Consider the following 27,849-nt stretch of genomic DNA (forward strand, 5'->3'; position numbering starts at 1 on the left):
GCCAGGCAAGGTGCAAAGCCCTTCTTTTGCACCCTGTGAAACATAAATGTGCAGAGGTTTTTTTTAAAAAAACTGGGCAACAGCCACCCACCTGTGACTCCCAAGCCTCCCCCAATCAGTCAAAACAAAGGAGGAAGGGGGCAGGAGATCAGGGGAGCACCGTTGCCCAGTTTTTTAAAAAAACTGCGCATTTATGTTTCACAGGGTTCGAAAGAAGGGCTTTGCGCCTTTATACAATATGCATATGTACTTGGGCCCAGGGTCTTTTGCCTCACCATCTCCACTACTGATTCCCTGTTGCTAAGGTAAAGGTAAAGGGACCCCTGACCATTAGGTCCAGTCGTGGCCGACTCTGGGGTTGCGGTGCTCATCTCACTTTACTGGCTGAGGGAGCCAGTGTACAGCTTCCGGGTCATGTGGCCAGCATGACTAAGCCGCTTCTGGCGAACCAGAGCAGTGCATGGAAACGCCCTTTACCTTCCCGCTGGAGCGGTACCTATTTATCTACTTGCATTTTGATGTGCTTTCAAACTGCTAGGTTGGCAGGAGCAGGGACCGAGCAATGGGAGCTCACCCTGTCGCGGGGATTCGAACCACCGACCTTCTGATCGGCAAGTCCTAGGCTCTGTGTTTTAACCCACAGCACCACCCACGTCCCACCCGTGTCCCTGTTGCTACTCAGCTTCAAAAAAAAAAAAAAAAGTGTCCCCGGATTTATTGAAAAAAATCTGGTAACCATATCTTAACAGTGATCTCAGTTCTCCAAGTGGCAGGACTTACCGCCGCCAAAATGGCACCCCCACAGACCTGCATGGGGAAACGTCAAGGGTTGCTGAAGTAAAACAACAACAACAACAATTAGAGAGAGAGAACACCTATGGGAGCAAAAACCAAAAAAGGAATAAAAAGCAGCCTGTCTTACCATGCTCAGTAAGGCATGGAAAGCTGTGGTTCATTACAGGGAAAATAGAACGGAGTATCTTGAATGATGAACTGAGGAACTCCTCGCTGAACCATGAGACAAGGTGAGGTGACTGCCTCAGGTGGCAGGATCCACAGAGGCAGTAGACTAGGCCTTCAAGGAATGCATCGCCTGCTTCAGTGGTGGTAGCGACAGTTGAAGTGCTTTCCTTGGAGGCCAGATTTAAAAATTAACCGCCACAGTGGCCTGTTGGCAAACAGGAAGCACTGCTGGTCTTCTTCCACACTTGCTCTCGATGTAGATTTTTATACTCCCCCCCCCCTTTGTTCCTGATACAGATCTTCACTCAATCCTTCTTCTCTGGCTTGGTGAGGCACCATTTTGTTGTTTACCTCAAGTGTCAAAAATGCCTGTTATCATAGTCATTTCTCTTGTAACTTCACATGGACTTGAAGGTTGTCCTCAGATAATAAACTGGGCTCAGAACTTGTAGGAAAGTTGTGACACTGTGTACAAAACTGCAATCTGAGTAACATCCTCAGAGTTAGCCGAAACAGTTAACTAATAACATTTATTGAGGCATAAGCTTTCCTGGACTAGAGTTTAGTTAATCAAATGCATGAAGTATTATCCGTGCTTGACAGGAGTTTTTCTCTCAGGATCCCAGAGTTCCATTCCTATCAAAACTGAGCAAACAGGAACAATAACAATTGATAGCTTATATGCAGAAGTTGGCAGACATCCTGAAGGAATTACTTTAAAGGTATTTCAAGAAAGCTAGGCATTGAAATATTTCAGCATACAATTTTTTTTAAAAAATAAATATTCCAGCTCAATGAATAAAATGTTTGCACAACTCTCCTCTGCTTCATTTGGCTTGCTTGGCAGTAAACTGATGGGAATCACATCAATGCAAACATGAAAGAGAATATACCACTTCTTACTTTGCTGCAAATAAAGAAAATTGACAGTTTTAATATCAAGCATGCAACATTATAATGTCTGCACCCATGGGGGAAAACTACTTTCCCCTCTGTCAGAAAAAAGCAGAGTCCAAGAGTACATGATTATACCTGTGCAAGAAAGTGGAGAAATTTCAGGGTATGATAACAGAATTGTAATTGGTCATTAGGTTTTTATGAATAGGTGGCAATCAAATGATATGCCCTAAAGTAATCATCCTGTAAAAGATAGCAAAACTAACTTAGCTGCCCAAATTGAGGTTGGAAGAACACAGAGATTTCCACAGACCTGGATTGGTATCTACTTATATGTGCTTTATGTGTACACATCCTCTCTGTGTGTCTCTGTCTCTCTCCGTCTGTGAGAGGTGCTCCCTTACTCAGTTGAGATGAGGATGACTTTGAAGCCATTAAAAAAGAACTGTCAAGATAGCACTCACATTGCAGTATTGTTTGTGCTTCTATAATTCATACAAGTTCATAGCTTTGATTGGAATTTTGATGGAACAGGTGCCCTGATTATTGTCATCTGGACAAACAAATTTCAGGTGGCTAGCTGAGTTCTGGGCAAGCTTCCATCCATGTTTACCATTTTGTTTTTGTTGCTGTTTGTTCAATTGCCTTTGTAGCATAGTTTTCCTGTCTTTTCATAGACCCTGTGAAATTATCCTGTTTTGCTCTCCATATTTCCTCAGGTCATTAAACATGCTTGGCTATATTTCCTTTTGTGTTGCTGCATGAAAGATTGATGTGAGGAAGGGCGGGGGGGGGAGCATGTAACAGACGAGTCGTTGCCAGATAAAAGATTTTGGCAGAGAAAAAGTCAACTGACATATCTTAGCCCTCTTTAAAACATTCTTGAGATTCTGGATCAAATTTGTTGTTTTTTTCTTTTTAGAGCGAGGGCTTGTTTCTTATTTTTGCATCCCAACATTTGATTTATTGATAATACATGGATGTACAATGGTTTAGTTGAGTCCGGTTGCAGCATTATGAAATCTTCTAAAACTACAGCAAAAGAATTAAAAAGCAAAACATTCAGGGGGCTGAAATGAAAGATCATAGGAATATATGAAAACACAAAGCTGCCTTATATTACACCAGGCAATTGCTCCACCAGGTTCCCTATGTCTCTTAAGCCTTCCCAAATTACAGGTAGTCTATTTTATTGTTGCTGTTTTTAATTCTTGATAGGGTTTATGCTTTAACACTGATTTATTATCTCTATAGGGTTTTATGTTCTGTTTCTGTATACCATGTATTCTCTGAATGTAAGGATGTTTATAAATTCTGAACTAAATATACAAAATATTGTCTACACTGACTGGCAGTGACTTCCCAGGATTTCAGACACAGAGTTGTATCAATTGCTGCACCAGCAGGGTTCCACTAGTACAATGGGACTTCTGTTTCCTCTCCGCCCCAAGTCTGCTCTGGTCCCCAGCCCTCCAGAGATGACTTTGTGTAAAGGTTCTGTAAGTAACAGAAGGCTGTTGCACCAGTGGAATTAAAGCTTCAGATATGGCCCAGACAGTCTTTCTTAGCCTGAAGATGCCAAGGTTGGAACCTGGGACCCTCCACATGCAAAGCAGAGGCTTTACCACTGAGCTATGGCTCTTCTTCATGTTCTCTAATTTTTTGAGACAGCAAAGGGAGACAGGGAAACAAGAATTTCAATGTGGGGCTCATCTTTTTCTCCACTTACCTACCCTTTGTCACCAAGAATGACAGGCCCAGGGAGACAAAAGGAAAGCAATGGGGTGTGTTCTGTTACAAAAACAACAAAGTTATTTTTCCTTCAGATTATTTAAAAAAAAAAAACCTAGGGCACAAACCCTTCTTTGACAAATGCTACCCTCTCACCACCCCTTTGAGAGTACTGGATAATGTCTTTCTGACCCCCCAAATTGGCAGTCTCACTCCCTGGCTTGTGTGTATAGGATTGCTCTTTTAATAATGTTTTACACAGACTTTCCAACCTGGTGTCCTCCAGATGTTTTAGACTATGAGACCCATCACCCCAGATTATTGGCCATGATGGCTGAGGCTGATGGGAGTTGTAGTCCAAAAGGTCCTCACGGTATCAAGTTGAGGAAGGTTGCTTTAATAGACTCGTTCTATAAAGAGGGTCTCTTATTAAAGTGAGACTCACTTATATCATGGGATGGCTAACCTGTAGCCCTCCAGACGTTGTACTACAACGTGCATCACCCCTAACCACTGAACATGTTGTCTGGGAGTTGGAGTCCAGCAACACAGGTTTTGAAGCAAGATTAATTTTAACATTTTCTCTTGAAGACTCCCCCCCCCCCCCGAAAAAAAAGCAGATCTCACAAATCCAGTTTAAAAGCTTCAAAAGTAAATGCATGGGACACTTTGCTCTCTGTCCATGGTGCTGATTAGCTGTGTGCTTTGTATATCTCCAGCATATAATAAGCAGAAAAGACGAATAGTGTTGTTTGCACCTACTGGAAAACAAATTAGGTATATTACATAAACATATTACATCCAATTGCACAGGCACTTCTGGGGAACCTCAGCTGCATATCTTTTATCTGAATTAAGCCATAATATGAATATGGTATTTTTAAAAATTACAAAAGGAATCGAAATGGTTGAGTAGCTTTGGGAAGATTAGTCCTTGGGTGTTTGTAGTAGTCACATTTCAGATATATTGTAGCTGCAATCCTATACCTATTTACCATTTAATTTAGTGGGACTACTTCTAAATAGGCATGTAGAGGATTGTGCTGTAAATAGGCAGAATCCAGACTAAGTTAATTGCACCCAAGTCCTGCCAAAATCAATGCAAAATGTTAGTTATGGTTTAACTCATCTCACTGGTGTTAATGGGAACTAAGTGTGAACAACTTGGACTGGACCCAGCCCAATGTATCCAGTCTTCACTTGCATCTTGGTCATTGCACTTCTTTTATCCTCTTTTGTGATTTCATTGTTGTGTGCCTATCGTATCCCTTTTTGTAACATAAACTTGTGGTATCTTGAAAGGCCAGATATTGTAATCTGATGTACAAGCTTTTGTTTTTAACAGAAAAGGCAAGAATAAAGCAAAAAAGGGAAATTCACAAAATCAGCACAGTTTTCCTCAAAGGTCTAGGGTAGGTCTAGACCCATGGGCTAGATCCCAAAGCAATGTTATCTACACCCTGTCAACACTACTAAATACTAATCAAGGTGTGGATGAAAAAACTGCTGATGGAAAAGGACATTGTTTTCAAAGTTGTTCAAGACAGGCATAGTCCATGCATGCTCCAGACATCCAATATTTGCAAATATCTTTTCCATCAACAATGTTGATCTCAAACCATCTGACAGTAGCACATCATCAAAATGTATAAATAAAATATCCATATCAACATAATATCAAGAAAACAAAAACAAGTCATGTGACTGTAATTTGTTTTAATATTGAATTTTAAGTTGTTGTACCCCACTATGACACCTGATGGTGAAAGGTGGGTTAAAAATGGAATTCATTTGTTCATAACAACAAGTTCAATAAATACATGAAAAATAATTGAACAATATAAAGATTCTAAATACAAAAAAGGTAGAGTGTTAATACATGTAAATGTAGAGGGGCAAGACTAACATTCACAGAATGAGGAGTGACTACCGTATGATAGATCTAGAGCACATGTGACCTAGATGCAGAAAACAAAATGGTAGTACAATTGGCTACCTAAACGACCCTGGCCAATTACACTGAGTGCTTTCAAGAAAGGGCAAAAGAAAAAAAATTCATGGGGTATGAAACTAAAATAGATTGGGGGGGGGGGCTAATCCTGCTTCTAAATGGATGAGCAGTGCAGAGACCAAGTTGAAGAAAGGGTTTCTTCTGGGACAGGAGTGGAGAAACTGGTCCTCCTGGTATAGCTGGATCTCAGCTCCCATCATCCATGACACTTGACCGCACTGGCTGGAGCTGATGGGATCTGAAGGGCAACAACAACAGCTGGGTAACCAAAGGTTCCCTAACCCTATGGAGCATGAGTAACAGAAAGGAGAGGGCCCTTGTGAGACTCTGGTTGTGAGGGGTTTCTGTCAGTAAAAACTGATAGAATTAGCCCCCATGCTGAATATAGGCAGCCCTGGCATGAGTAAAGAATGGAAAAAGAAGCATGATTTGACTTTGACTTTGTGAGGCTTCCTTGAACATTAGCTGAAAGGATTTCAGGTTCTTGTAGGTTTTATGTCGTCTATTTGAATCACACAAGGCCTCTCATGTTTTCTCATTAGGTCTAACAACTGTGTCGCTTGCATAGCTCCAGTGTATACATAATAAATTATGAACCACTTTTGAAATATGGTTTTGTAAAAAGCTTTCCGGGCTGGGGGGTGGAAGAGGGGAAGCATAGAGTCTCTGTGTAATTTGTTTAAAGTTATAAAAGCAGAGGCTGCGACAACCTCCTAATAAATCTGTAGAAGCACCACTGTACTAAAAAGCAGCTTTGTGAAAATAGACTAATTTATGGCCTTTCTGTCTCACTTCTTTATGGGCACTTCCGTCTACAGCGTCAAAAAAGAATACAAGTGGAGAAGACCTGGAAAAGCTGAGTGAACCAGGTCCAAATTAAATATTGAAGATCCATGTTATGAATCCACATGTTTCTCCTCCCTGTACAAACTAAATAAGCAAATCTGTTCTCTCTATACAGTGGGGCCTTGGTTTACGAACTTAATCCATTCTGGAAGTCCGTTCTTAAACCAAAGCATTCTTAAACCAAGGCGTGCTTTCCCATAGCAGCGGGGGACTCAATTTATAAATGGAACACACTCAACAGGCAGCGAAACATGTTCTTATTCCAAGGCAATGTTCACAAACCAAAACACCTACTTCCGGGTTTCCAGCGTTCTTAATCCAAGTTGTTCATAAACTAAGCTGTTCTTAAACCAAGGTACCACTGTATATGGTTCTTTATTCTCCTCTATCCAGCACACAGGTATATGCATGCAGGCCCTCTGAAGTATTATCCGGATATGCTTTGGGCATGGTCAGCGAACAGTACTGGATAACAGGTATGAAAAAAAATATAAAGATGTGCCAAACAAAGTTTGGGCTGTTGGCCTTAGGCTTTCTGTGAGGTGAGGAGTGGCATGTCAGTGAGGTAACTGGGCTCCCATGATGAGGCCCTGTGCATCACAGCTGTCATGTAAAGCGATGAGGCCTTTGGGCAAGGCAAACATCATACGCTAAAATGGTAAAATGGCTGCACCAGCCATTTGTCCCACAATGATGATGATCAAATGATGAGGGGAGAGGGAAGGCCATCATAAAATCCTTCACAAGCCCTCCTTGCAATTTTAGCCCAAACATATCTTTCTGTTAGCATCAATTTAGGGCCAATCACAAAAGGTGAAGGGAAGGGGCTGGTCCCCTTCTAATTCCAGTTCTGTCCTTCCTTCAGCTGGCTGGGTGGACTGTTTGCTTAACACTACAAGGAGCCTCTCATCTCGCCCTACTCCAATTGGACTGAATGTGGAGAGGATAACGTTTCCACTCCACAACCCAAGATGGTCAAGCACAACTCTTTTTAATCTCTCATTTAGGACAAAACAAAATGGCTATAGCTCCTCTCACCATTTGCAATGCTTTCTCCTGCTCCTTCCCTCATCCGCTGCGTAGCACACCCTGAAATCTGTAGACCATAGCAGGTGAGGAAAGGATCCAATGACAGGACCACGGAGTGAATAGGGAAGAAGAGCTGCAGCAGTTCTCATCTACTACTTTAGTGAACGATGAAAACAGTGAAAGGGTGTGTCCAGGATCCAGATTGTGAGATGTCAACCCTAGAACAGGGGTTTCACCCTTCAGATAAGTGACAGGTGAACCTGTAGCAGAGGTTAGGAGACTTGGCTAATTATTGTTAGTACCCTAGCTCCTTCTTAACTATGCTTTTGGGGAGTTTGTGGCTTAGTTCTAAAGTGTGCAGAGCATACTAACAAAGATCAGTCTCTCTGCACAGCCAATCACCATGGCTAAAGTAAGGCATCTCAGTCTTATTATTGTATTTGTTATCAAGTATAGCCTACTTTTCCTCCAGAAGGAGATCAGAGCAACATACGCTAAAAATACTAAAACAATATAAAACAAGGAATGGCAAACTACGTGTAATCAAATTGAAAACAGGGCTTTCGGTTAGCATGGACTTTCCCATTAAAGCCAGGTTTACGAACTTTTTGGGTGGCAGATGCTTAATTTAAGAAATGCTTTACAGCAGAATTATCAGAAAGCATACATACATACAGAACTAAGGCCGCAGACTAAAATTGCGGCTTCCAGGATGTCATTCATCTTGAGTGTCCCAGTACAATTTCTTTAAGCAACTACAGAGTCCCCAAAGAAATTATCCGGCCATTGATTAGACAAACCACCTGCCTGGAATTGAGGGGGGAGGGGAAGAGGAAGGCATGGAAATGGAAAATCTTTCTGAAAGAAATCAGCAGTCACTGATTGCTTTGAGGGAAGATGTGGATGGGCTCGTGTGCTCTTGGAGTCCCAGGGAGTCTATATATCATAGTGATGAGGTTCTTGGTCATAAACTCACAGAGAGCAAATGAGACAGTTTAGTTGCTTCTTTCATTTGGGTAATAGTCTTCTACTCCATATGAAGAACTAGAGCACACTAGAGTACTTTGCTTAAGCCTGTTTTGTGTAGGATAACTTATCAGAATACTTGCAAGGGAGGGGGTGAACCCAAAACACCTGCCACATACCTTCTTTGTGTATATTTTCACTCTTTTTCCATGTTACATAGCCTTATTTAAAAATGAAAAATGTTGGTCTACTCCCCTGGAAAGTATCTGTTCCATCACTTAAGGGTGCATAACAGCCTGCACCATAAAGGAATTGAAGTTTGCAAGGGATGTTCATCTAAGGGCACTTATTCAGATGTCAGTTCTGTTCAAAGAAGTCAATAAGCTGAATGTGCTGAATGTCTCACCTGAAAGATCCTATTTAAAAAGCCACATAGACTTTTGTTAATATGGCAGGTCAGGAACAGGGCGACATACAGGATTTTGCAGAATTTGTCATTTGAATTTTTAAGCTAGTTTTGTAAGCCGCTGTGAGAACGCCTGTGTGCAATACAAGTGCACAATTTTAATAAGGGAAAACAAATGTCTGTGAAATGTAAACCAAGAAGCTGTAATCAAGAAGCTATATATACTTTTGTCATTTCATATCTATACAGCCAGTCCTGTGCATGCAAACTTGAGCAGGTTTCACTGATTTCAGTGGAAACTTGTATCCACAAAAATGCCCTTAGGATTTCAGGCTAGTATGGCAATAAAGAAAACAAGTGCAATACAACTTCTTGCAGTATTATTCTTGTTTGTTCTGTTTATCTCGAGCCAAGTGCCTGGATAATGTGCCCTTGCACCTGAAAACTGCCATTGTCCAGGCAGCCTGGATCCGAGCCCTCTTAAGAGCTGACTAGGTACAATTCAACCACGTGAGACATGGGCTTCCTCTGCCCATACTCCACACAATCTTCATGATTGCCCACCCCTCCCACTGTAGACCTTCCTCTTCCTGCCTATAGCCTGATCAGCAGTGTCCCTTGCACAAGCAAGGACTGCAGGCAGGAAAATGAAGGGTTAGAAATCAGAAGCCTGAGCCATGGACAGATATTCATATATAAGGATCTAACTTTTGGGAAATAACTGGTGGATGCCAGTTAATTCTGAAATCCCACTTGTGTGGGAAACTACAAAAGTAAAAAAAAGAAAAGCTGACTGCCTGAATTAAATAATGTGGGGCTCGACTCACTCTTTAGCCAAAACAGACCCCAGTAGAGTTTAAAACAGAAATACGTGCAACATTTGCAAAGTGTGGGAAATATAGGTTGTTAGACCTGTAAATATCCCAGTGTTAAGCACTGATAATGTGCTTCCCCACCTCTACCCATCTCAAAGTGAATAGACTACAACCTTAAGTAAGTTTAAATGCTTTACTTACAGTAATCAGTGGTCTCACCCATGCATCATTGAATGCTACAGCAGAAACAACATTGGTAAGGTATTCTTGGTTATGAAATACAGAAGTTTGGAGCCTCAGCCTCAGGCATCTGCTAAGTTACATGGTTCAAAGAGGGAGGGGGAGAGAGAGAGAGAGGAACAGGAAACAACCTTTGCTTCCTCCCTCCCCAAAGGTGAGAAGTCATGACCAATCTGAGTCTTCTCTACCAATACAGAACTTTGTGATCCTTAACCCCTTTCTTACTGCTGAATATGTACTGTTATGTTTGGCTGTGTTAATCTCCCACACTAACAACCCAGAGAAAGATGCCCAAACAATCTGGGATAGTAGAAGCACTCATTTTATGATGGGGTCACTAATACTTAGCTCCATCTGGAGGTATTTACTATCTTAAAGCAGGGATGGGGAACCTGTGTCCCTCCAGATGTTGATAGACTGCTAAATCTCATTTAACCAACTTTCATTTCAGAAGATGACCATGGGCAAATGGCCCACAATGGTCCCCGCATGGAAGTTGGTGAACAGTGCTCACCTGCATCACCAATAAGTACAAAATTTAAAAGGGCTCTTTAACCTCATACGTATTAACTCAAAACTAAGTCCTGCTTTGCTCAACGGGACGTACTCCCAGTCTCTGCATCTACACTCCTGCACAGCTGCTATCTCGTACACTGGGAGTAAATATTCAAGCTTTGACTGGGTCTTCTTGGCAAATGAAATAGGTTCTTTGAGAATGAAAGGAAATTATAGGAGATGGTTTGCCACAGATTTTGCAATTTTATGGCAAAACACTGACAGCCAAGTTACTGGGACAATAAAGAATCCCCACAGTGATGTCAAAATTCCTGAATTCAGCAAAAGTAATATGAGCACTCTTTCCTTTTTGTGGAGGCAAATCAGGATAAAAATCTAATAAACCTAATCATTTTACTTAAGCCACTTGAATGTTTTCGAACAATGTTACAAACACACAAATACACACACACACACACACAGAGAGAGAGAGAGAGAGAGAGAGAGAGAGAGAGAGAGAGAGAGAACTTCTACTGCTGACAAAGTCTCCCTTTCCTGATTGCTTAGTCTTGGACCCTAAAACTCACCCCTTGGCATTTTGTCTCATGTTCCAGTCCCACACTCATTGTCTTTTTCCACTCTTCTCTTCATTCTCTCCCCCACGTAGCAGATCACGCTCTGTTGAGTCATCTCTGCCCCACAGCCCCCATTTGCCCTGTGACGTGTTTGTCCCAGCTCTGACGGATGCAGCCTCCGCACCCCACTCCTTTATAACGGAATCGCCTCTTTTAATCCAATAACCACACGCAGGCCCCCAAACGAGCATAGGTTCAATAGGAGGGGGAGAAGAAGGGAAACAGCATCTGTGGCAGTGGGCTGGGTAGTGGGTTAATCCAGGCCAAGGGCCTTCTGTTTTGCTGTTCCTGATCACCTCCTGAAAGAATTGCTTCTCCCTTGAGAGTGGAGCCCTAGGTAATTCTCCCACTGAGAATGGCTGATGCTCTGACTGCCTCCATAGCTGTAGTCTCACAGAACCATTGGGAACGGGGTGAAATAGAAGGGAAGGCACCAGTTCCCCAAAAGTGAGGAAATTCAGCCTCTTAGGGAAAGGAAGATGTCTGGCTTCCCTTCTGTGCTACACAGGACCCTGGATGTGTACAGACTAGCCTGAAATTCTCGTAGGACTGGAGCTCTTTGCAATTGTGCCTGTCCCTTTAAAGAAAGGGAAAGCTGCTTCTCACACTCTGCCTCTGTGGGTGAACACAAGGTGCTGGGATTGAGCTGCTTGATGCCAGATCAAGGGAAAGTAGAGGCAGAGCTCAGAGGAAGAAGGGAGAAGAGGATATCTGCTGGAAAAAGAGGTGAATTGGGGGTGAGGATAAGTGAAACAAAAGGGGGGAGTTGGGAGGAGGTGATAGTTGTGCCGGGAACAATGCCTGTTTTTGCAAGGGTTGTGAGTAATCCAATAAATCTAACTTGTTACTGACGCTAGTCTGGGAGTTTAGAAATTGGCTGTGTAAACTCAAATGTCACCTCCGGCAACCTGCTTTTGCTCAAGCGTTAGAAGCTGATCAACAATTTCTAAGGAAATAGTCACTAATGATGGGGTGGAGGGAAAGGAATTACCAAGCCCTGCTTGGATGCCCCTGCTTATGTCAGCTAATTGGATCATACTTTACTCTGATTCTTACGGAGACTTAAATATTTATGTCACACAGAAAACCTTTCATGGACATTCTTGTTTTGATCAAAAACACACTTTTCGATTCCATGTTAAATGTAGGTTAGCTGTGAAAGCAAAAGTAAATTCTGAAGGAATGGGGGGAGACAGACTAAGGTACATCAACTTAGTCTGTCTCCCCCCATTCCTTCAGAATTTACTTTTGCTTTCACAGCTAACCTACATTTAACATGGAATCGAAAAGTGTGTTTGATAATAGTTGATAATAGTTCTACTCTTTTCTGTCATTCGTTCGTGTGAGCTATTGATTTTGTTAGATTCTATTCACACTTTAAATCTTCTAGTGATGAGTTTCTTTTAACGGCAAACTTGAGGCAGACCTTTTCAAGGGACAGAAATGTCATTCTTATGAAAATGAGAGCTACGCTTGCAAAAGTGGCAGAAATAACTTCATTTCTGACCTTCATTCTTTGAGCAATAATTTAATTGTTTTGTGATAGTGGTTTTTGGTTAAGGAAGCGTTGGCTCTTTTTTAACAAAAAAAGTAAATGTGCTCACCATTGTATACTATTTTAAGCTGCTTTTTTCATATTCTTGAAGTTTATGGAGAATTCTTTGATTTTGAACTGACATTTCGGTTTTATCATCTATAAGAAAGATTTAAATAAAGTGACTTTGTTTCAACCAAGTTTCTAGCCGACACTTTGATTTTTAGATTGAAATATTTGTTTGGAGATGTTACAATGTTTAGGAAATGTGTGTGGATTATCTGAAACATAAAACAGGTTACATCTGAAGTAGCATAATCCTATCAGGATGAACTGTAGGATAAGACAATCATGTTATTTTCTGATATGGACTCAGGGTTGTTGGGGTTTTTTGCCATGTACAACTGATATGCATAATATGTTATTACCTTTTGTCTAGCTCTCATGTTAATGAAATAGCAATCCAGAGAAGTGTCAAGAGGCTTCAACATGGCTTTTCATGTGGCGGGACTGATTGCTATCATTGTGTTCTACCTGGCTATCCTCTTTGTTGGAATATGGGCTGCATGGAAAACCAAAAACAGCGGTAGTGATGGAGATCGTAGGGAAGCTATTATAGTTGGCGGAAGAGATATTGGCTTGCTGGTTGGTGGATTTACCATGACGGGTATGTTCCTCTCTTTTTACCTGTTATTCAAGTGTCTACATCCTTCCTCTGACATGAATTTAAATGTACGCCGTGCAAAGGCACAACTTCACGGTGCTGCTTAGCTGCCAGTAAAATTGCATGCCACATAAATAGTTCTGACAGGAAGGCTTCAACCAGTTGCTTCTGAGTAGTCACACTGAGAACTGTACTCTTGTGTGTTTTCTTTTCACCACTGGAAAATGCACCCCACTGGGCTTACTGAATAATGCAGTATGAACAGGTCGATATAACCATGATTTATAGAATATTCCCCCCTTGTTGTTTGTTATAAAAACTAGCTAATGAATGAGTCGCATCTCCTGTTACCTTCACAATATCCAACAGGAGCCAGAGCAGTTTAGCAACGCGGCATGCATCATATGTATATAGCTTCTGAATATTGCAAGGAATAGGACAATCATGTTGCATATAGGGAAGGATCAAAATATCATGCAACAGATGCCATTGTAGGTGCACCAAGTTAAATCTAAACCAAACGTAGCCATCAACTACAGTAGCGCTTCACAAAGAATTTCACTGGGCCAGCCTTATTATAATTTAACCACATACTGTAATTTGGGATCTCACATGCTGATCTTCAAAGCAACTTAGGCAAGATATTTTCAGTTAAGCCAACGTAGCTAAGTAGTTCATGCAGTTCAATCTGGTACATGTTTACTCAGAAGTAAGTCTGACTCTGTGTCATGGGACTTAGTCCCAAGTGAGTCACATAGGATTGCAGCCTTCATGTTGCATAGATATCAGAAGAAAAAGATGGGTCAATATACACGTCTACTTTCCTATACACAATGTCAGGCCGCATTGACTCCATTATGACATCATCAGAGAGGGCAAAGGAGCCGAACGGTGAGTCATCATGCACCAAAATGTTTAAAATGTTTGTGGCTGGGCCTTCAGTTACAAGAATTGCCAAAGTGACATTTCAGATTGGTGCAAAATGGCATGAGATCTGAAATGTCCCCACTCTACTTGTGATAAAGGGCTTTGCTTCAGAAACAAGATAATTCATTCAAAAGAAAAACCATTTCAGTTCCAAATTTAATTATTCTTTCAGTGTTTTCTTCCCTTCTTTGTGCAGTCAATTTCAGGTTTACGATTAAACTTGTGCAGCACTAATTTGCAAATAAGTGCATAACTTTGTTGAACAAATGAGTTCCTGTTGATTTCATTGAAATTTTCATTCAAATACAGGCTAGGTTGGGGTTCAGATTTGTAACTGGGGAGGGGAAATAGTATATCAGTTAAAGCAAGAAAAAGTCTGCCTTCTTCCACCATTTTGATTAAAGAATTGGAGCCTTTATTCTCCTTTTACTTCAAGGTGTAATTATTGCTCATGATTTGAAAGGCTGCCTATTGTGAACAAAAATTCCAGAGTAGCGGCCACATTAGTCTGTGGAAGCAAAAACAAGGAGTCTTGAAGGCTAATCAATTTATTTTGGCATTAGCATTGATGAAGTGGAGAGTCACAAGACTCTTTGTCTAAAAGGTTAGATTCTGGAGCCATGCACCCAGGATCCCCAGCCTTTTTAGGTCCAGGGACACATTTTAAAATCTAAGAAACAGTTGTGAACACCACAAAATACCCGTTCACAGAAGAAAAAGTGGTGATACTTTGAAAAACAACACCTCAGATAGGCAAAACATACACACACATGCCTCACAAATGAAAGAAACACAGACCAGAAAAACAGACCATGCTTCCACAACTAAAAACCTCCCCTGGATAACTTAAATTTTTAAAAATTTGGGAGGGAAGAGGACCTTGGTGTATGCCATGGGAATTTCTAAGGTTTCCAGGGTGTCTACAGCTGCCACATTAGAGACCCACTCATACACCATGTAAAGAAAAGAGAATATTTGGTAGGGTTATAATTCCCGATTCTGCTAGCATTTATACTTTTGCAGTGTAAGTAATTATGCACTGATTTTTAGTGTGCAAATTGTAAAATAGCATTCAGGGGGATGTTTGCTGATCTGTGTTTTGTCAGCCAGGAATAAAAGGTTCTAACATTTCAAAGGAAACTAGATGCAGTTCTGTCAACAGAACTGATTGCCAGCCGTGAAAATGATGAGAATTTTGCAGGCAGTTTCGTCAGGAGAAACACCAGCTGTCTACTGTGATTAGTGATGTTAATAAATATTTAGAAAGTGGCAAAATGTGTTCAATGATACCTATAAGACAAATAGGAATGCAAAACATCTAAATTTTAGAAAAGAATTCAAAGCTAAATGTGTCTGTTCGCAAAATGCAAACAAATCCTACTGGCAGGACTAAGAAGAAACAACATATTTAAACAGATATAGATGCAAGGAATAACAAAACACATTTAACTAGCACCGCATATATAATCGTTTTTCCTAGTATTAAAAAAAGAGTTAAAATCTCATCTCCAAAATAAATGAACTTCCTGAGTTTGGAATTGATTGCATTCCAATAAAATACAGATGCATACTTTTGTCTACAATTCAGCTACACATTTTGTCTACGCACCCAAGATAGTCAACAAGCTTGTTCTTAGATTGTTGTATTCTATTTGCCCCACAAGCCAGAAGCTGATCCACAATAGACCCCATGGACTGTAATCAATAACAATACAATCCTATGTGTTTACTCTGAAGTAAGTCTCACAGGGTTATATCCAACTAATATATTCAGAGTAGACCTTTGAAATGAATGCACCTAAATTAGTCATGTCCTTTAATGTCAATGGGTAGGGCTCTGAGGAGGAGACTGGCATTGGAGACAACTCTCTGTGTTAAACGGGACTTAAAGAGGCAGAAGATTGCAGTCTGTTTCCTTCTCTCCTTAATTACATACCCTTTTGTGTTGCTACGTCTTTTCTTCCCTTTTGTTGACTGAATTTGTAACTTTATTTCAACATAAGATTCCCTAGTTTTAAAATATCCTGAGTTACGATTACCAGGGGAGGGGAGGGACCGCCTTGATATTAAAATCAAAACTCTGCCATTTGTCGCCCTAGCAAATGCTCTTAAAACCAGATGAAAGACAGCTCCAGATTCAGATACCTTTTTCTATTTGCTAAGTTTATACCCCAAACACCAATTGCGGGTGTAAGAAATGAGCTCCTAAAGAAGGCTGGGGGAGGGGGTTGGACATTTTAAAAAAACTGTTTTGTTTTATGTTTGCTGAACTGGGCTTCTTGTGAGGAAGAATTGTAAATAACTACTACAACAATATACAATGAATCTCTATATGGCATAATGATAACAGCTGCATGCTTCTGGCAATATCTATCTGTAACGATAGGAGACAGACTGTGGCTTGTAGAAAACCTGGGCTCTATTGAGAGTCTCTGAGGTAAGCATGCAGTTCAGCACTGCTTAAGGGAGATGGAATAATCTTAGCGCATGGATTGTGGGAGGGATGAGTAAATTTGTCTGAAAGTGACTTGGGAGTCATTCGCACTGACAGGAATGTTTTTGGCAAAGTATTGAAATTGGCTGTAAAGCGGGTCTGGTATTTGATAATCCTACTGTTGAATAGATAACAATAAAGTCATGGGGTGAATTCTGAGGTTAGTCATACTCAGAGTGAAGACACTGAAATCAATCTACTCATGTAACAAATCCACTAATTTGAAGCTGTCTAATCTGAGTATTACTTAATAAGGCATCACCCTAGGTGATGGTGTTCTTTAGTGGATTTTAAAAAAACAACAACCCCCAAACACCTCAGATATCAACTGAATACTGATAAAATGAAATCAACCTGAAGAGTCAGCAGTTCTGCGCTTTGGTAATTGGCAAAATCACTCAGCAGATCATGTCTGTGCTTCACATAATAAAGAAGATTAAGAACCTACCCATATATCTATCACACACACAAAAGATTTTTAGCAGCATTGACCATCTGTGCCATCCCATTGCATTTTCTTGACAGGCAACCATGCTAAGTACACAACAAGCTTCTCCACCATGACCACAAGCAGAGCAGAGAGCAACATGAGTTTTGCTATTATTTGCCCCTTGCAACTCTTCCATTGTGGGGAGCATGTACGGAATTAGTGTTGGGATACATGCTTCACACAACCTCTGTTTATGTCTGTTATCCATCACTAAACCACCAGAAACATGGTACTGGATGAATGCTTTATTGTATCCCTTTCAGTCTGTGGGGATTTTATCTCGCAGTGAGTCAGGAACTAGGTGGTGGTGTGCAGTCTGATGATAGACCAGCAATTGCCTTCAGCGAGATCACAGGAAGAATAGCTAGCCACATTATATTATGATGCTATACTACGTCAGGCTTTGCTTCTAGCTTACATCACTCTACACTCTGCTCTCAACTCTGGCTTTGTCTTTCTAACTACCCACAAGTTGGGGGAGGGCGCCCCACCCATTTGCCATCTCACACAGTTCCACTTCCTTTGTTCCCCCTAATGGCCCATCACCCAGGCAATCACCTCATCAGGAAGCTAGCCTGGCTATTCCAAGAACTAGAAGGAGACCCAGGCAAAGGATCTCAGCATACAGTCTACTCCTCCCCCACCAAACTCATAACAATAACATATCTGTTCTGTCTGTGAGCTGCCTATGAGCATTCAACATCCCCCACCCCCACCTCCATTTGATGGAGACGCCACTGAGAATCAACTCATTAGCTGCTCAGGAGAGAGTTACATCACAGATGCTGCCATTTCCTCTGTGTGTCCAGGCAAAACATATGAGTAAAGCCAAAGTTTAATTCAGCCATGCATCTGAAATAAAATAGCAAATGACGTCAGGATTAACACATGGGTGGGTGTACTAGATTATTACAGTTTACTTCTCTCTCTCTCTCTCTCTCTTAGTTATCTCTAGTTCTGTAGAGTAGCTAAGGCTGCAGTACCAAGCCACTTACCTGTGAGTAAACCTTGCTGAATTCAATAGAACTGATGTCTTAGTAGATGTGGCTGAGTCTGTGCTGTAAATCTACTATGAATTCTTTAGCCGAGATGCGATTTTTCTTCCTCTCTACGATTCTGTGTTTGATGCACAAATAAAGGATGTTGTTTCTCTTTTTCCTGTCTATGACATGCTTTAACGCTTATCTCCATTTCTTCAGCCACCTGGGTTGGAGGTGGTTACATAAATGGGACAGCGGAGGCTGTGTATGTACCAGGCTATGGGCTGGCCTGGGCCCAGGCACCCATCGGATATGCACTTAGCCTTGTCGTAGGTAAGCTGGAGTTATGACCCAAGCCAATGTCAAGTTTAATTGAAACAGTATAGTTAAAGCTTAAGCTAAGATGAATTGTTTCACTGAGCCCACCAGCTAGAAGATTGACTGTCTCCTTGTTCCTCTTTTCATTAAGACATATTTCTGGGAAATGGGCAGGAGGGACTCAGCATTTGAGACATGACATGGGACCTATGTTTAACTGGCCTGCAGTAAGAGATGGGGCCTCTCCAGACATCAGTTTACTTGTGCATTCTTGATGATTTCCTGCTCATGATGTTATTGGGACAGTAAGACTCATTCCCACTTTTAACACTGTTTGGGGCAGTCACACTTCTTCAACCTGAATCAGTGCATAATCTCATAACTTCCTGCTGAAATCCTGTAACTTGTCATGCCACAAATGTTTTGGTTTATTTTTGACCGGTTTTTGTTGCACTATAAGACAGCAATAATGTGATAGCAAGACCCTTGCAATGTGTTCTTAAACAAGACTGCTGTTATATTGCAGGTATATTCTGCAACTTTGTTCTTGTCTTCTTTAAGAACACATTGTAAGGGTCTTGGAGAGGAAGGGAGCTTTAATGCAATTGTCATAGGTATTCTCTGCAATGTGTACTTTTTTTCAGTACACCTTTGTGATGATGAGTAAGGCTGCCAGCAACAAGATCCAACCCCATGACCAGATTGCCATTTCTTTGGCAGTAATTAGTAATGGTGCATTGGACAGTTTATGATGGGTAGAGGGAAAGCCCTAGTCTGTGCTTAGACACCAGTTATGTTACTCACAAGCTTAGTAATGTAACAGCACATCAAAACTGCTAAGCACCATCATCATTATTTGGTTGCCTCCACCAAACTAAGGAATTCATGAGAATCCAAAATCTTTTCAATGCTTTCAGCACTTCACAAAGTTAACATTTTTGCTTGCATCCTGAGACAGAATGCAATTGGGCATAATCTGAATTTGAATGGTGCAATGATTTACTTCATTCAGGTCTGTATCAATGCCCCTTAAGGAAAGAACTGTTCCAGAGTCTTGAATATGAGAGGGATTTTCCTTCTTCTCATCTAGATGAAAAGTAATTTGTAGTTGATACATTCACTTCCCCCTGTGTGAACACGATGTTTTCTCTCAGAGACAAGAACAGGAATCATCTGCCTATGTATGGTTGTGAAACATGCCCATATGTTCAAGGTGGTACTTATAATCAAAAGCTCATGGTCCCCTTTGCTGAATCACCACCACTTACCAGAACGGAGGGGGGTGGGGCAAGGCAGTGGGGAGATGAGTGTGGTGCAAATGCACTGGCCTGGCTCCACCAGTCCATTTGCACTCCACTGACCTTCCTGCCAGTCCATCCCTTTCCCTCTCCTCCCAGCAGTGACTCAGCTGTCAGGAGGTCAGGTGAGCACTGCAACCCCAAGACACCACTACTGGTCCGCTGAATATCTGAGGTCTTCTATTAAATGGAAAAATATATTAAAATAGTGCAGAACCACAGATTTTGATTGATTACTGGAGATGGGGCTTACATGGAACCAGGCATGTCTGAGATCACTTGCTATTATTCATGTCTATTGTCTTTCTCATGTTTGTTGCTTCAGGTGGCTTGTTTTTTGCAAAGCCCATGCGTTCCAAAGGCTATGTGACAATGTTGGACCCCTTTCAGCAAATTTATGGAAAACGAATGGGAGGGCTTATCTTCATACCTGCCGTAATGGGGGAAATGTTCTGGGCTGCAGCCATCTTTTCTGCATTAGGTAAGGAATACTATGTCATAGCATGGAGCCAAGAAATCCAACCAGTGGCTCCAGGACAACTATTGAAAAGTCATCAATACAAATGCTAACAATCCATGTGGTATAGAGCAGTGGTCTTCAGCTTTGGGTCTCTAGATGTTGTTGGAATACAACTCCCTCATCCCTGATGTTTGGCTAAGCTGGCTGGGCACAATGGGAGCTGAAGTATAGTAATATCTGGAACTCAAGCCTGAAGTACACTGGCATAGAGAAATGTATAGCTAAACCCAAATGCTCACCATAAAATCATGTGACCCTAGCCATGTGGTGATACTTGTTTATCAGAAAACTGACTGCAAAAAAACCCATTATTATTTATAGTAACTTTTGAGAAGATTCATCATGAAAGGCTTTAGCTACCCAACTTGTTTTAATATTAAAGAGATTACATTGCAATTGAAAATGCTCTTGTTGATTTTTAGCAATTCAGCCTTTGTTGTGAAGAGCTCAAAACACAGCAATGATATCTTTCATTACTAGTGTTTGGCTATTGTACTTTGATTACCATAGAAGATTTCATGGGAATATTTTTTTAAATAATTCTGCTGCATGCAATGAACTGGGACTGATCAAATAATGTAGAATACATACAGTGGTACCTCGGTTTACAGAGACTTCAGGTTACAGACTCCACTAACTCGGAAATAGTACCTTAGGTTAAGAACTTTACCTCAGGATGAGAACAGAAATCATGCGGTGGCAGGTTAAGAACAGTTTCAGGTTAAGAACGGACCTCCGGAACGAATTAAGTTCATAACCAGAGGTACCACTGTATATCTTTTAATCTGAACTAATGATGTGCAATGCAATCCTATACAGATCTACTCAGAAATAAGGCCCAATGAGTTAAATAGAACTTACTACCAGATAAGTATGTGTAGGATTGCACCCTTAAAAATCTAGGATCCAGTTTGGTTGGTAGAGGAGCTAGTGGCATGTCCCACATATGAAAGAGTTAACATGGGATATGACTACTACATACCTAAAGCATTGTCTGTGCACACATAAACCTGTGTATGTGCTATGTCTGCCTTTCGTATTTTGTATAAAGAGTGTGGGAGAGTGTGTTTTTATCATGTGTGTTTGCACTTCTCTAACATGTGAAAAATATCTTTTTTTCAACCGGTAGTAATGAAACTGCATGATGCTTTCCATTGAAACTTCATGTACAAAATTATTATCTAGAGTTTTTAGTATGAAATCGCTGAATTTCAGTCCCTGGTGGAATTTTGTATCTGAATGTTTTTCATTTTGTTGCAAGAACCAAGTTTGATAACTCTTCTAGCATGGGGGGAAACCCTTCAGATGAATTACTGTAAGTGACCTTTGCAACTTTTGCTACTTTAAAAAGCACACACACACACACACACACACACACACACATCAACTGCACATATAAAGTTGTTTGGTGTTGCACTCTTTTAAAAATAAAATAATCAGCCTTATTTCCAACTGTGCTCTGATTAGCTGGAAATCAATGGGGAACTTTTTAACCATAATTTTATTGCAAGTGCTCAAGAGTCTGAGAATAACTGCATGCTGAGGTGATGGAAGCTGAGTGGCTTAAACAACTTTCAGGGAATTTAAAACGTGTTCTTTTTATTTAAAAAAACCACACAGCTCAGCTCAAACTTAATAAAGGTTTTCTGTGGTTTCACAATGAGAAAGCGAGCACTGTGAATGCCTTTCAACCTGGTAGGCTCATAAAAGGGCAACTTGTAGACTAGGAGCTAGGTGGAATTTATCAGTTATGAGCGTTAAGGCAACACAATGCATGGCTGAAATCAACTCCGAGATAGGACCTTGGAGAGCAACATTCTCAAGTATAAGTTGGCTGGTCCTTCCGATCCACTTAGTGCTGGTTCACTCATGCATGTGTGATCATGAATGCTCAGAAAGACAGATTTAACACCACAGATAGAACTGACAGATCACCTAAAATGCAACATTTTAAGTGGGGTCAGGTAACCCCACTATTCAGTGGCAAGCCATCAAGTGCATAGCAATTCAGTGCAGTGAAATTGAGCCATAGTGTGCATGACTGTATAGTGCTAAAGAAAGTGAACAGCAAGTTGTCATGTGAAGACTCTCCATCAAAGAGAGGCTATAGGAGGTGCAGCTGCCATATAACATTATTGAATGTCATAGGAAAAGATCTCTTCTGGGTGGCTAGACTTTTTAAAATTCTAAATCTAGTTATCAGATCACAACTCAAGGGATCCTGTGGGTGGGTGTTTAGGTTCTATTTCTGATGGAATGATCTCCCCTCTTCCCCCACCCCAAATGCACTGCTCTGAGAGCTGACGAGAGAGAGAGAGAGAGAGAGAGAGAGAGAGAGAGAGAGAGAGAGTGCTGATGGAGGTGAGGAAAAGGGGGGAAAGCAGAGGGACTAACTCCCGCTAGCACAACTATTTAGTTTAATCTGGCCCAGACTTTTGACTTACAACCCCAAAGCAGATCAGAGCCTACCCCTCTAGGTATGCCTTTAGCATTTTATCTCAGAGACTGGAGCTGCCTTTAAAGTTTGAGTAAAATATGTCAGCATGCGTTGAACACTTTTGCCTCATAATGACTTTGTGCAAGTTTGGAGAGTTTTGTTGTCACAGAGCTCAGGGTTCGCCAGATCTTTCTTCTTCCTTTTTTTCTGTGTTTTCTTCTCACAACTCTACATGCAGGTGTCCCTCTTTCAAACAAGATAGTTTGTGGTGATAGTGCCTCGTGCAGTTCTCCTGCGTGGCCTACAGAATTTTCACACCAGCGCTGAATGCTTCTAATGATAGCCAGTGGAGACTTTGAAACACTCTGTCATGTGGAAGAGCAACTTGGCAGCGGTAGTTTTGAGAAAATACCATGTGGATATATTCTCAAGAAGCAACCACTTTTTTTTAATTAAGAAATCGTGTATCTCAGACTTCTGAAAAGACATAGTTGCAGAATGAACAAAAATGCAGAATGCACAAAAAGTATACATTTCCTACAAAAGATTAGACTATTTCTGAATCTGTCTTAAAAGATTCCAGCAAGCAATAGTGTTGTTTTAGAAACTGGGGAAAACTGAAACACATTGAAAAGGGTGTGCATTTCTAAAATAGGTTTGTTTTCCTCCCTTAACCCCAACCTCTGCTGCAGGTGCCACCATAAGTGTGATCATTGATGTCAATATCAATATATCAGTTGCTATTTCTGCCCTAGTTGCAACTTTGTACACACTGGTGGGTGGACTTTACTCAGTAGCCTATACTGATGTGGTCCAGCTGTTCTGCATTTTCCTTGGACTGGTAAGTTTCTGTATAATATTTATGTGTCTGAAACTATGGTTGTTTTGCAAGTGCTTTATTTAAGCCTGAATTGTGAGAGATGTGCTGCACAACACTGTGGGTTGGTGGAAGGAGGGAATAATGTTCTCATCAGTCAAACTGTACAGGTGTAATTATGATTATAGTATCTGTAGTATGTGCAGAAGGAACATGCCTTGTTCCTATGCAACGTTTATTATTAATAATAATAATAATAAAAATTTTTATTTATACCCCGCCCTCCCCAGCCTAGGCCGGGCTCAGGGCAGCTAACAAGTGATAATAAAAACAAGTTGAATGAATACAACTTAAAAACAAGATTAAAATACAACAATTAAAATATTGAAACATTAAAATATTAAAATGCAGCCTCATCACAGGAGGAGAAAGGAAAAAGGAAAAAGAAAGAAAGAGGGAATCAAATTGGCTCCAAGCCAAAGGCCAGGCAGAACAACTCTGTCTTACAGGCCCTGCAGAAAGAAATCAGATCCTGCAGGGCCCTGGTCTCATGAGGCAGAGCGTTCCACCAGGCCAGAGCCAGAGCTGAAAAGGCCCTGGCTCTGGTTGAAGCTAATCTAACTTCCTTAGGGCCCGGGACCACTAGGGTGCTACAGTTTTAACTGACTCCTATTGGTCAGGAAAGAACTAGAACCAAAGATGTTTTGTGCCCACCTCTTTACAACAACAGGATAACCTTACCCCAATAGCAAAGCTTCCACTTTGAATACTAGTACTGTTCCCACAGTGTTTTTCAAACTTGGGCCCTCAGCTGTTATTGAACTACAACTCTCACCATCCCTGACCACTGGTCTTCCTAGCTAGGAATGATGGGAGTTGTAGTACAACAACTGCTGGAGTCTCAAGTTTGAGAAACACTGGACTCTTTGTGATTCCCCTGTGACCCTTAAAGCTGGACTACTATAATGACTTGTGTGTGGTGCAACCCATGATAAGTAGTGGTAGACACAATTGTCTTTTGATAAGAGTGATTACTAGACCACTGCTCTGTTCCTACACTGGATCCCTATTATGCTTCAGGCTCAAGTCATGAGGCTGGCTTTGACCTTATATATTTTTGACCATTTATATTTTACAGATATTATTTCCAAAATTAATCAGAGCAACATCTTAACTTTGTGTTTAATGCATGTGCGAAGGGTGCACAGAGAAATGTCCACATTCTTTCCCATTGGAAACTTAGCAGAATCAGAACCCAAGTATCTTCCAGAGATATTGCATTGCTGTTTGATTTTGGCTTGATGTTTTTTCAAAGGGGAGAATTATTATTTTTATTTTGTTCGGTCTATCGTTTTTAAAGTTTGTTTAGTTCATTTTTAACTTGTGTATGTGTTTTGGCTGTAAAATACTGCATAGTGTGTCCTCACTCTTCAGAATATCCTACACAATACATGCACAGGTCTTTATCAATCTCATTCAAGGTAGGATGGGTATTATACCTGCCCTATAAGCTCAGCTTAGAAAATATCCTGTCTGCAATATACTCATTTTATGTTTCCATTTGAATCTGTTGTTACCTATGTTCTGTGCCAAATTTTATTTCTAGTTGAAAGAAATCCTGGTACTCAGAAAAAGTAATGCCTGTATTTTGTTAGTTATAGAAATCTATATTTGGACCTGAATAACTGTTAAAAAGAAAAAGGGAAAAGAGGAAAATATTAATTAATCAAATATTGCTGCTATTTCTTCATTATTTCCTTAGTGCCCAATTTTGAATGATAGCTTCTCTTTTATTTTAGTGGATCAGTGTTCCGTTTGCCATGTCCCATCCTGCAGTGACAGATATTGGATACACAGCTGTACACACTGTCTTTCAAGAGCCTTGGCTTGGAAACATTAAAAAACCTGACATCTACAAGTGGATTGACAATTTCCTCTTATTGGTGAGCGCTCCTGTGACAAACCATGGCCTGCCACTCACAGTCTTACTCTATGAACTCTACAATTGCTAACCAACTAAGCAAGAGATGCTCAATAACTGCTTTTTAATTATCTAACCATACGTTGAAGCAAACCACACGCCACTTAACAATAATCATGCATTAATGTAGCAGCTTTGAAAAAGTGGACAGACACCTCTGTTGCAGGTGACTTAGGAAACTCATATTATGATTGGATTGGCTGGATACTGAGGTACATTAGATGACTGAATCTGTAATTAAAGGGAGTGGGAAGGTGGGATATCAATAGTCAGGAGGAGGAATATGGTGGCACTTGATAGATTTTTTTTAGAAGAAGAAGAAGAAGAAGAAGAAGAAGAAGAAGAAGATTGGGTTAGAGAATAAGTTAAAGAAGCTTAACAGTGATTAATGCAAAATGATTTCCAGTTCCAGTTTCCATAGCATCTTGTATGAAGGATTATTATTATTATTATTATTATTATTATTATACCCCGCCCTCCCCAGCCAAGACCGGGCTCAGGGCGGCTAACAACCAATAATAAAAACAAGTTGATTAAAATAAAATTTAAAAAACAAGATTAAAATACAACATTAAAACATTAGGATGCAGCCTCTTCACAGGAAGAGAAAGGGAAAAGAAAGAGGGGGAGGGAATCAAACTGATTCTAAGCCAAAGACCAGGTGGAACAACTCTTGTCTTACAGGCCCTGCAGAAAGAAATCAGATCCCGCAGGGCCCTGGTCTCATGAGACAGAGCGGCAGTCCCGTAGGTACGAGGGTCCTAGGCCATGAAGGGCTTTAAAGGTCAAAACCAGCACCTTAAATCTGACCCTGTACTCCACCGGGAGCCAGTACAGCTAGAAAAGCACTGGGTGAATATGCTCCCATGGCAGAGATCCTGTGAGGAGCCTCGCTGCAGCGTTCAGCACCCGCTGGAGGATAGAATGGAAAAATAATGAGGGAGCAAGGAAAGTAGACTGGTAGATAATTTGAACAAGACTGGAAATGAGCAGGGTTTGGGGGGGGGGGGAATGCTGTGCTCGAGAAGAGAGCTTCAACACACCATAACAGGGTACACTATGTTTCTTGAGGCTTGCCACATCTCCCTTTTACAAGGGATCTCCTCTCTGGGATTATGCTTTGTTCAGAAAGAAGAGAGCACAAGTGTTCCTGATGTTAAAAGACTGAGGAGTTGACCTTTCCTGCTGTGTTTTTAGCAAGTGTGGGGTGCTGAAAATTTGCTTCAATGTTCTCCTCTGATACTGCTCTCTAGACACTTGGGCCAAGGAGCAACGGTACCTGAGCAAATCTAGCTTTATGGGAGCAAACACCCTCTTGCCTCAATTCCACATGTTGCCATCAGAAGAAAACCCTTCCAATATTTATTTTTTTAAAAAAATTTGAGCTGAAGGTGCAGCTATTTCATGATTACAGGTTTAAATACTGGGTGAAATCGTTCTGAAGTCGTAAAAGAGTAGCTTGGCATGTATTCAAATGAACTCAAATGATCTTCTGTTAGCCCAGAAATGATGGAGGGTTTCTTTATTTTTCCTTGCAGACGTTAGGAGGAATCCCATGGCAAGCATATTTCCAGCGAGTTCTCTCTTCCTCTTCTGCTACATACGCACAAGTGTTATCCTTTCTGGCAGCTTTTGGATGTCTTGTGATGGCAGTGCCTGCCGTACTCATTGGTGCCATTGGCGCATCAACAGGTACACTGAGTGTCCAGATCGCCGTTACTTAAAGCAGTGGGTACGAAGGGAATGACCTTACTGCAGGGATGGCGAAGAAATCCAATTCAGTTCTCATTTAAAAGGAAATCCGTAGAATTTGCACTTTCTGAAACAATATGCAAAATGAAACATAACTATCCATAGAAATTTGCACGTATCCCAATTTTGCAATACAGTATTCGGACAATGATCAGGACCACAGTGAGTGGTGAAAGGGATTAGCACTCTCCCTTCTGTTGAAGATGTTTTTTGACCCACTAGGGAAGCTGGTACTGGCATCAATAGCAGCTTCCTTTCTGGCACAAACAGCAACTTTGTAGGTGAGGGGGGAATTTCCATCGGGACCATGACATGGAGGGAAAGGTCCTCTGCGCTGCAGTCTGGATTTGATTCCCCTTGAAGTTCCTTTTTTAAAGCACAGAGAGATGCATAGAACATTTATATTATCACACGTTAAATGTGTGGATGTCCCCAAGCTGAGCCACCTACCAAGCAAAGGCTGAATCGAGGTTTTCTAAGGGTCAAATTGTCTATTAAATGTGACCATACATGTAGCAACCAGTTTGAGCCTTAGAAAATCTGTATTCAGCACTTGCCCACACTTGGGGTGGGGATATGGGGATTGTTTGTTATATGTATTTT

At 41.0% G+C, this 27,849-nt stretch overlaps 1 protein-coding gene across 6 annotated transcripts in view; it reads left to right on the forward strand.

Moving 5' to 3' along the window:
- Window positions 1-1,167: 1,167 nt before the first annotated feature.
- SLC5A7 (solute carrier family 5 member 7) overlaps window positions 1,168-27,849 on the forward strand; it is a 32,824-nt gene continuing 6,142 nt past the window's right edge. Inside the window, exons 1-8 of one of the 6 annotated variants that reach the window (XM_081003103.1) lie at window positions 1,168-1,290; window positions 6,842-6,924; window positions 13,008-13,235; window positions 18,343-18,456; window positions 20,065-20,220; window positions 23,389-23,537; window positions 25,313-25,456; window positions 27,033-27,186. In XM_081003103.1, coding sequence (XP_080859229.1) covers window positions 13,058-13,235; window positions 18,343-18,456; window positions 20,065-20,220; window positions 23,389-23,537; window positions 25,313-25,456; window positions 27,033-27,186 — 895 coding nt within the window. In that variant the 5' untranslated portion in view covers window positions 1,168-1,290; window positions 6,842-6,924; window positions 13,008-13,057. Of the gene's footprint in view, window positions 1,291-6,841; window positions 6,925-9,222; window positions 11,761-11,819; window positions 12,237-13,007; window positions 13,236-18,342; window positions 18,457-20,064; window positions 20,221-23,388; window positions 23,538-25,312; window positions 25,457-27,032; window positions 27,187-27,849 lie in introns of those variants that run through there. The other 5 variants (XM_081003104.1, XR_013985381.1, XM_081003102.1 and 2 more) reach the window with 5 other exon arrangements.

The sequence above is a fragment of the Podarcis pityusensis genome (genome assembly GCF_964106645.2).
Source record: "Podarcis pityusensis genome assembly, chromosome: 4".
NCBI classification, from domain to species: Eukaryota; Metazoa; Chordata; class Lepidosauria; order Squamata; family Lacertidae; genus Podarcis; species Podarcis pityusensis.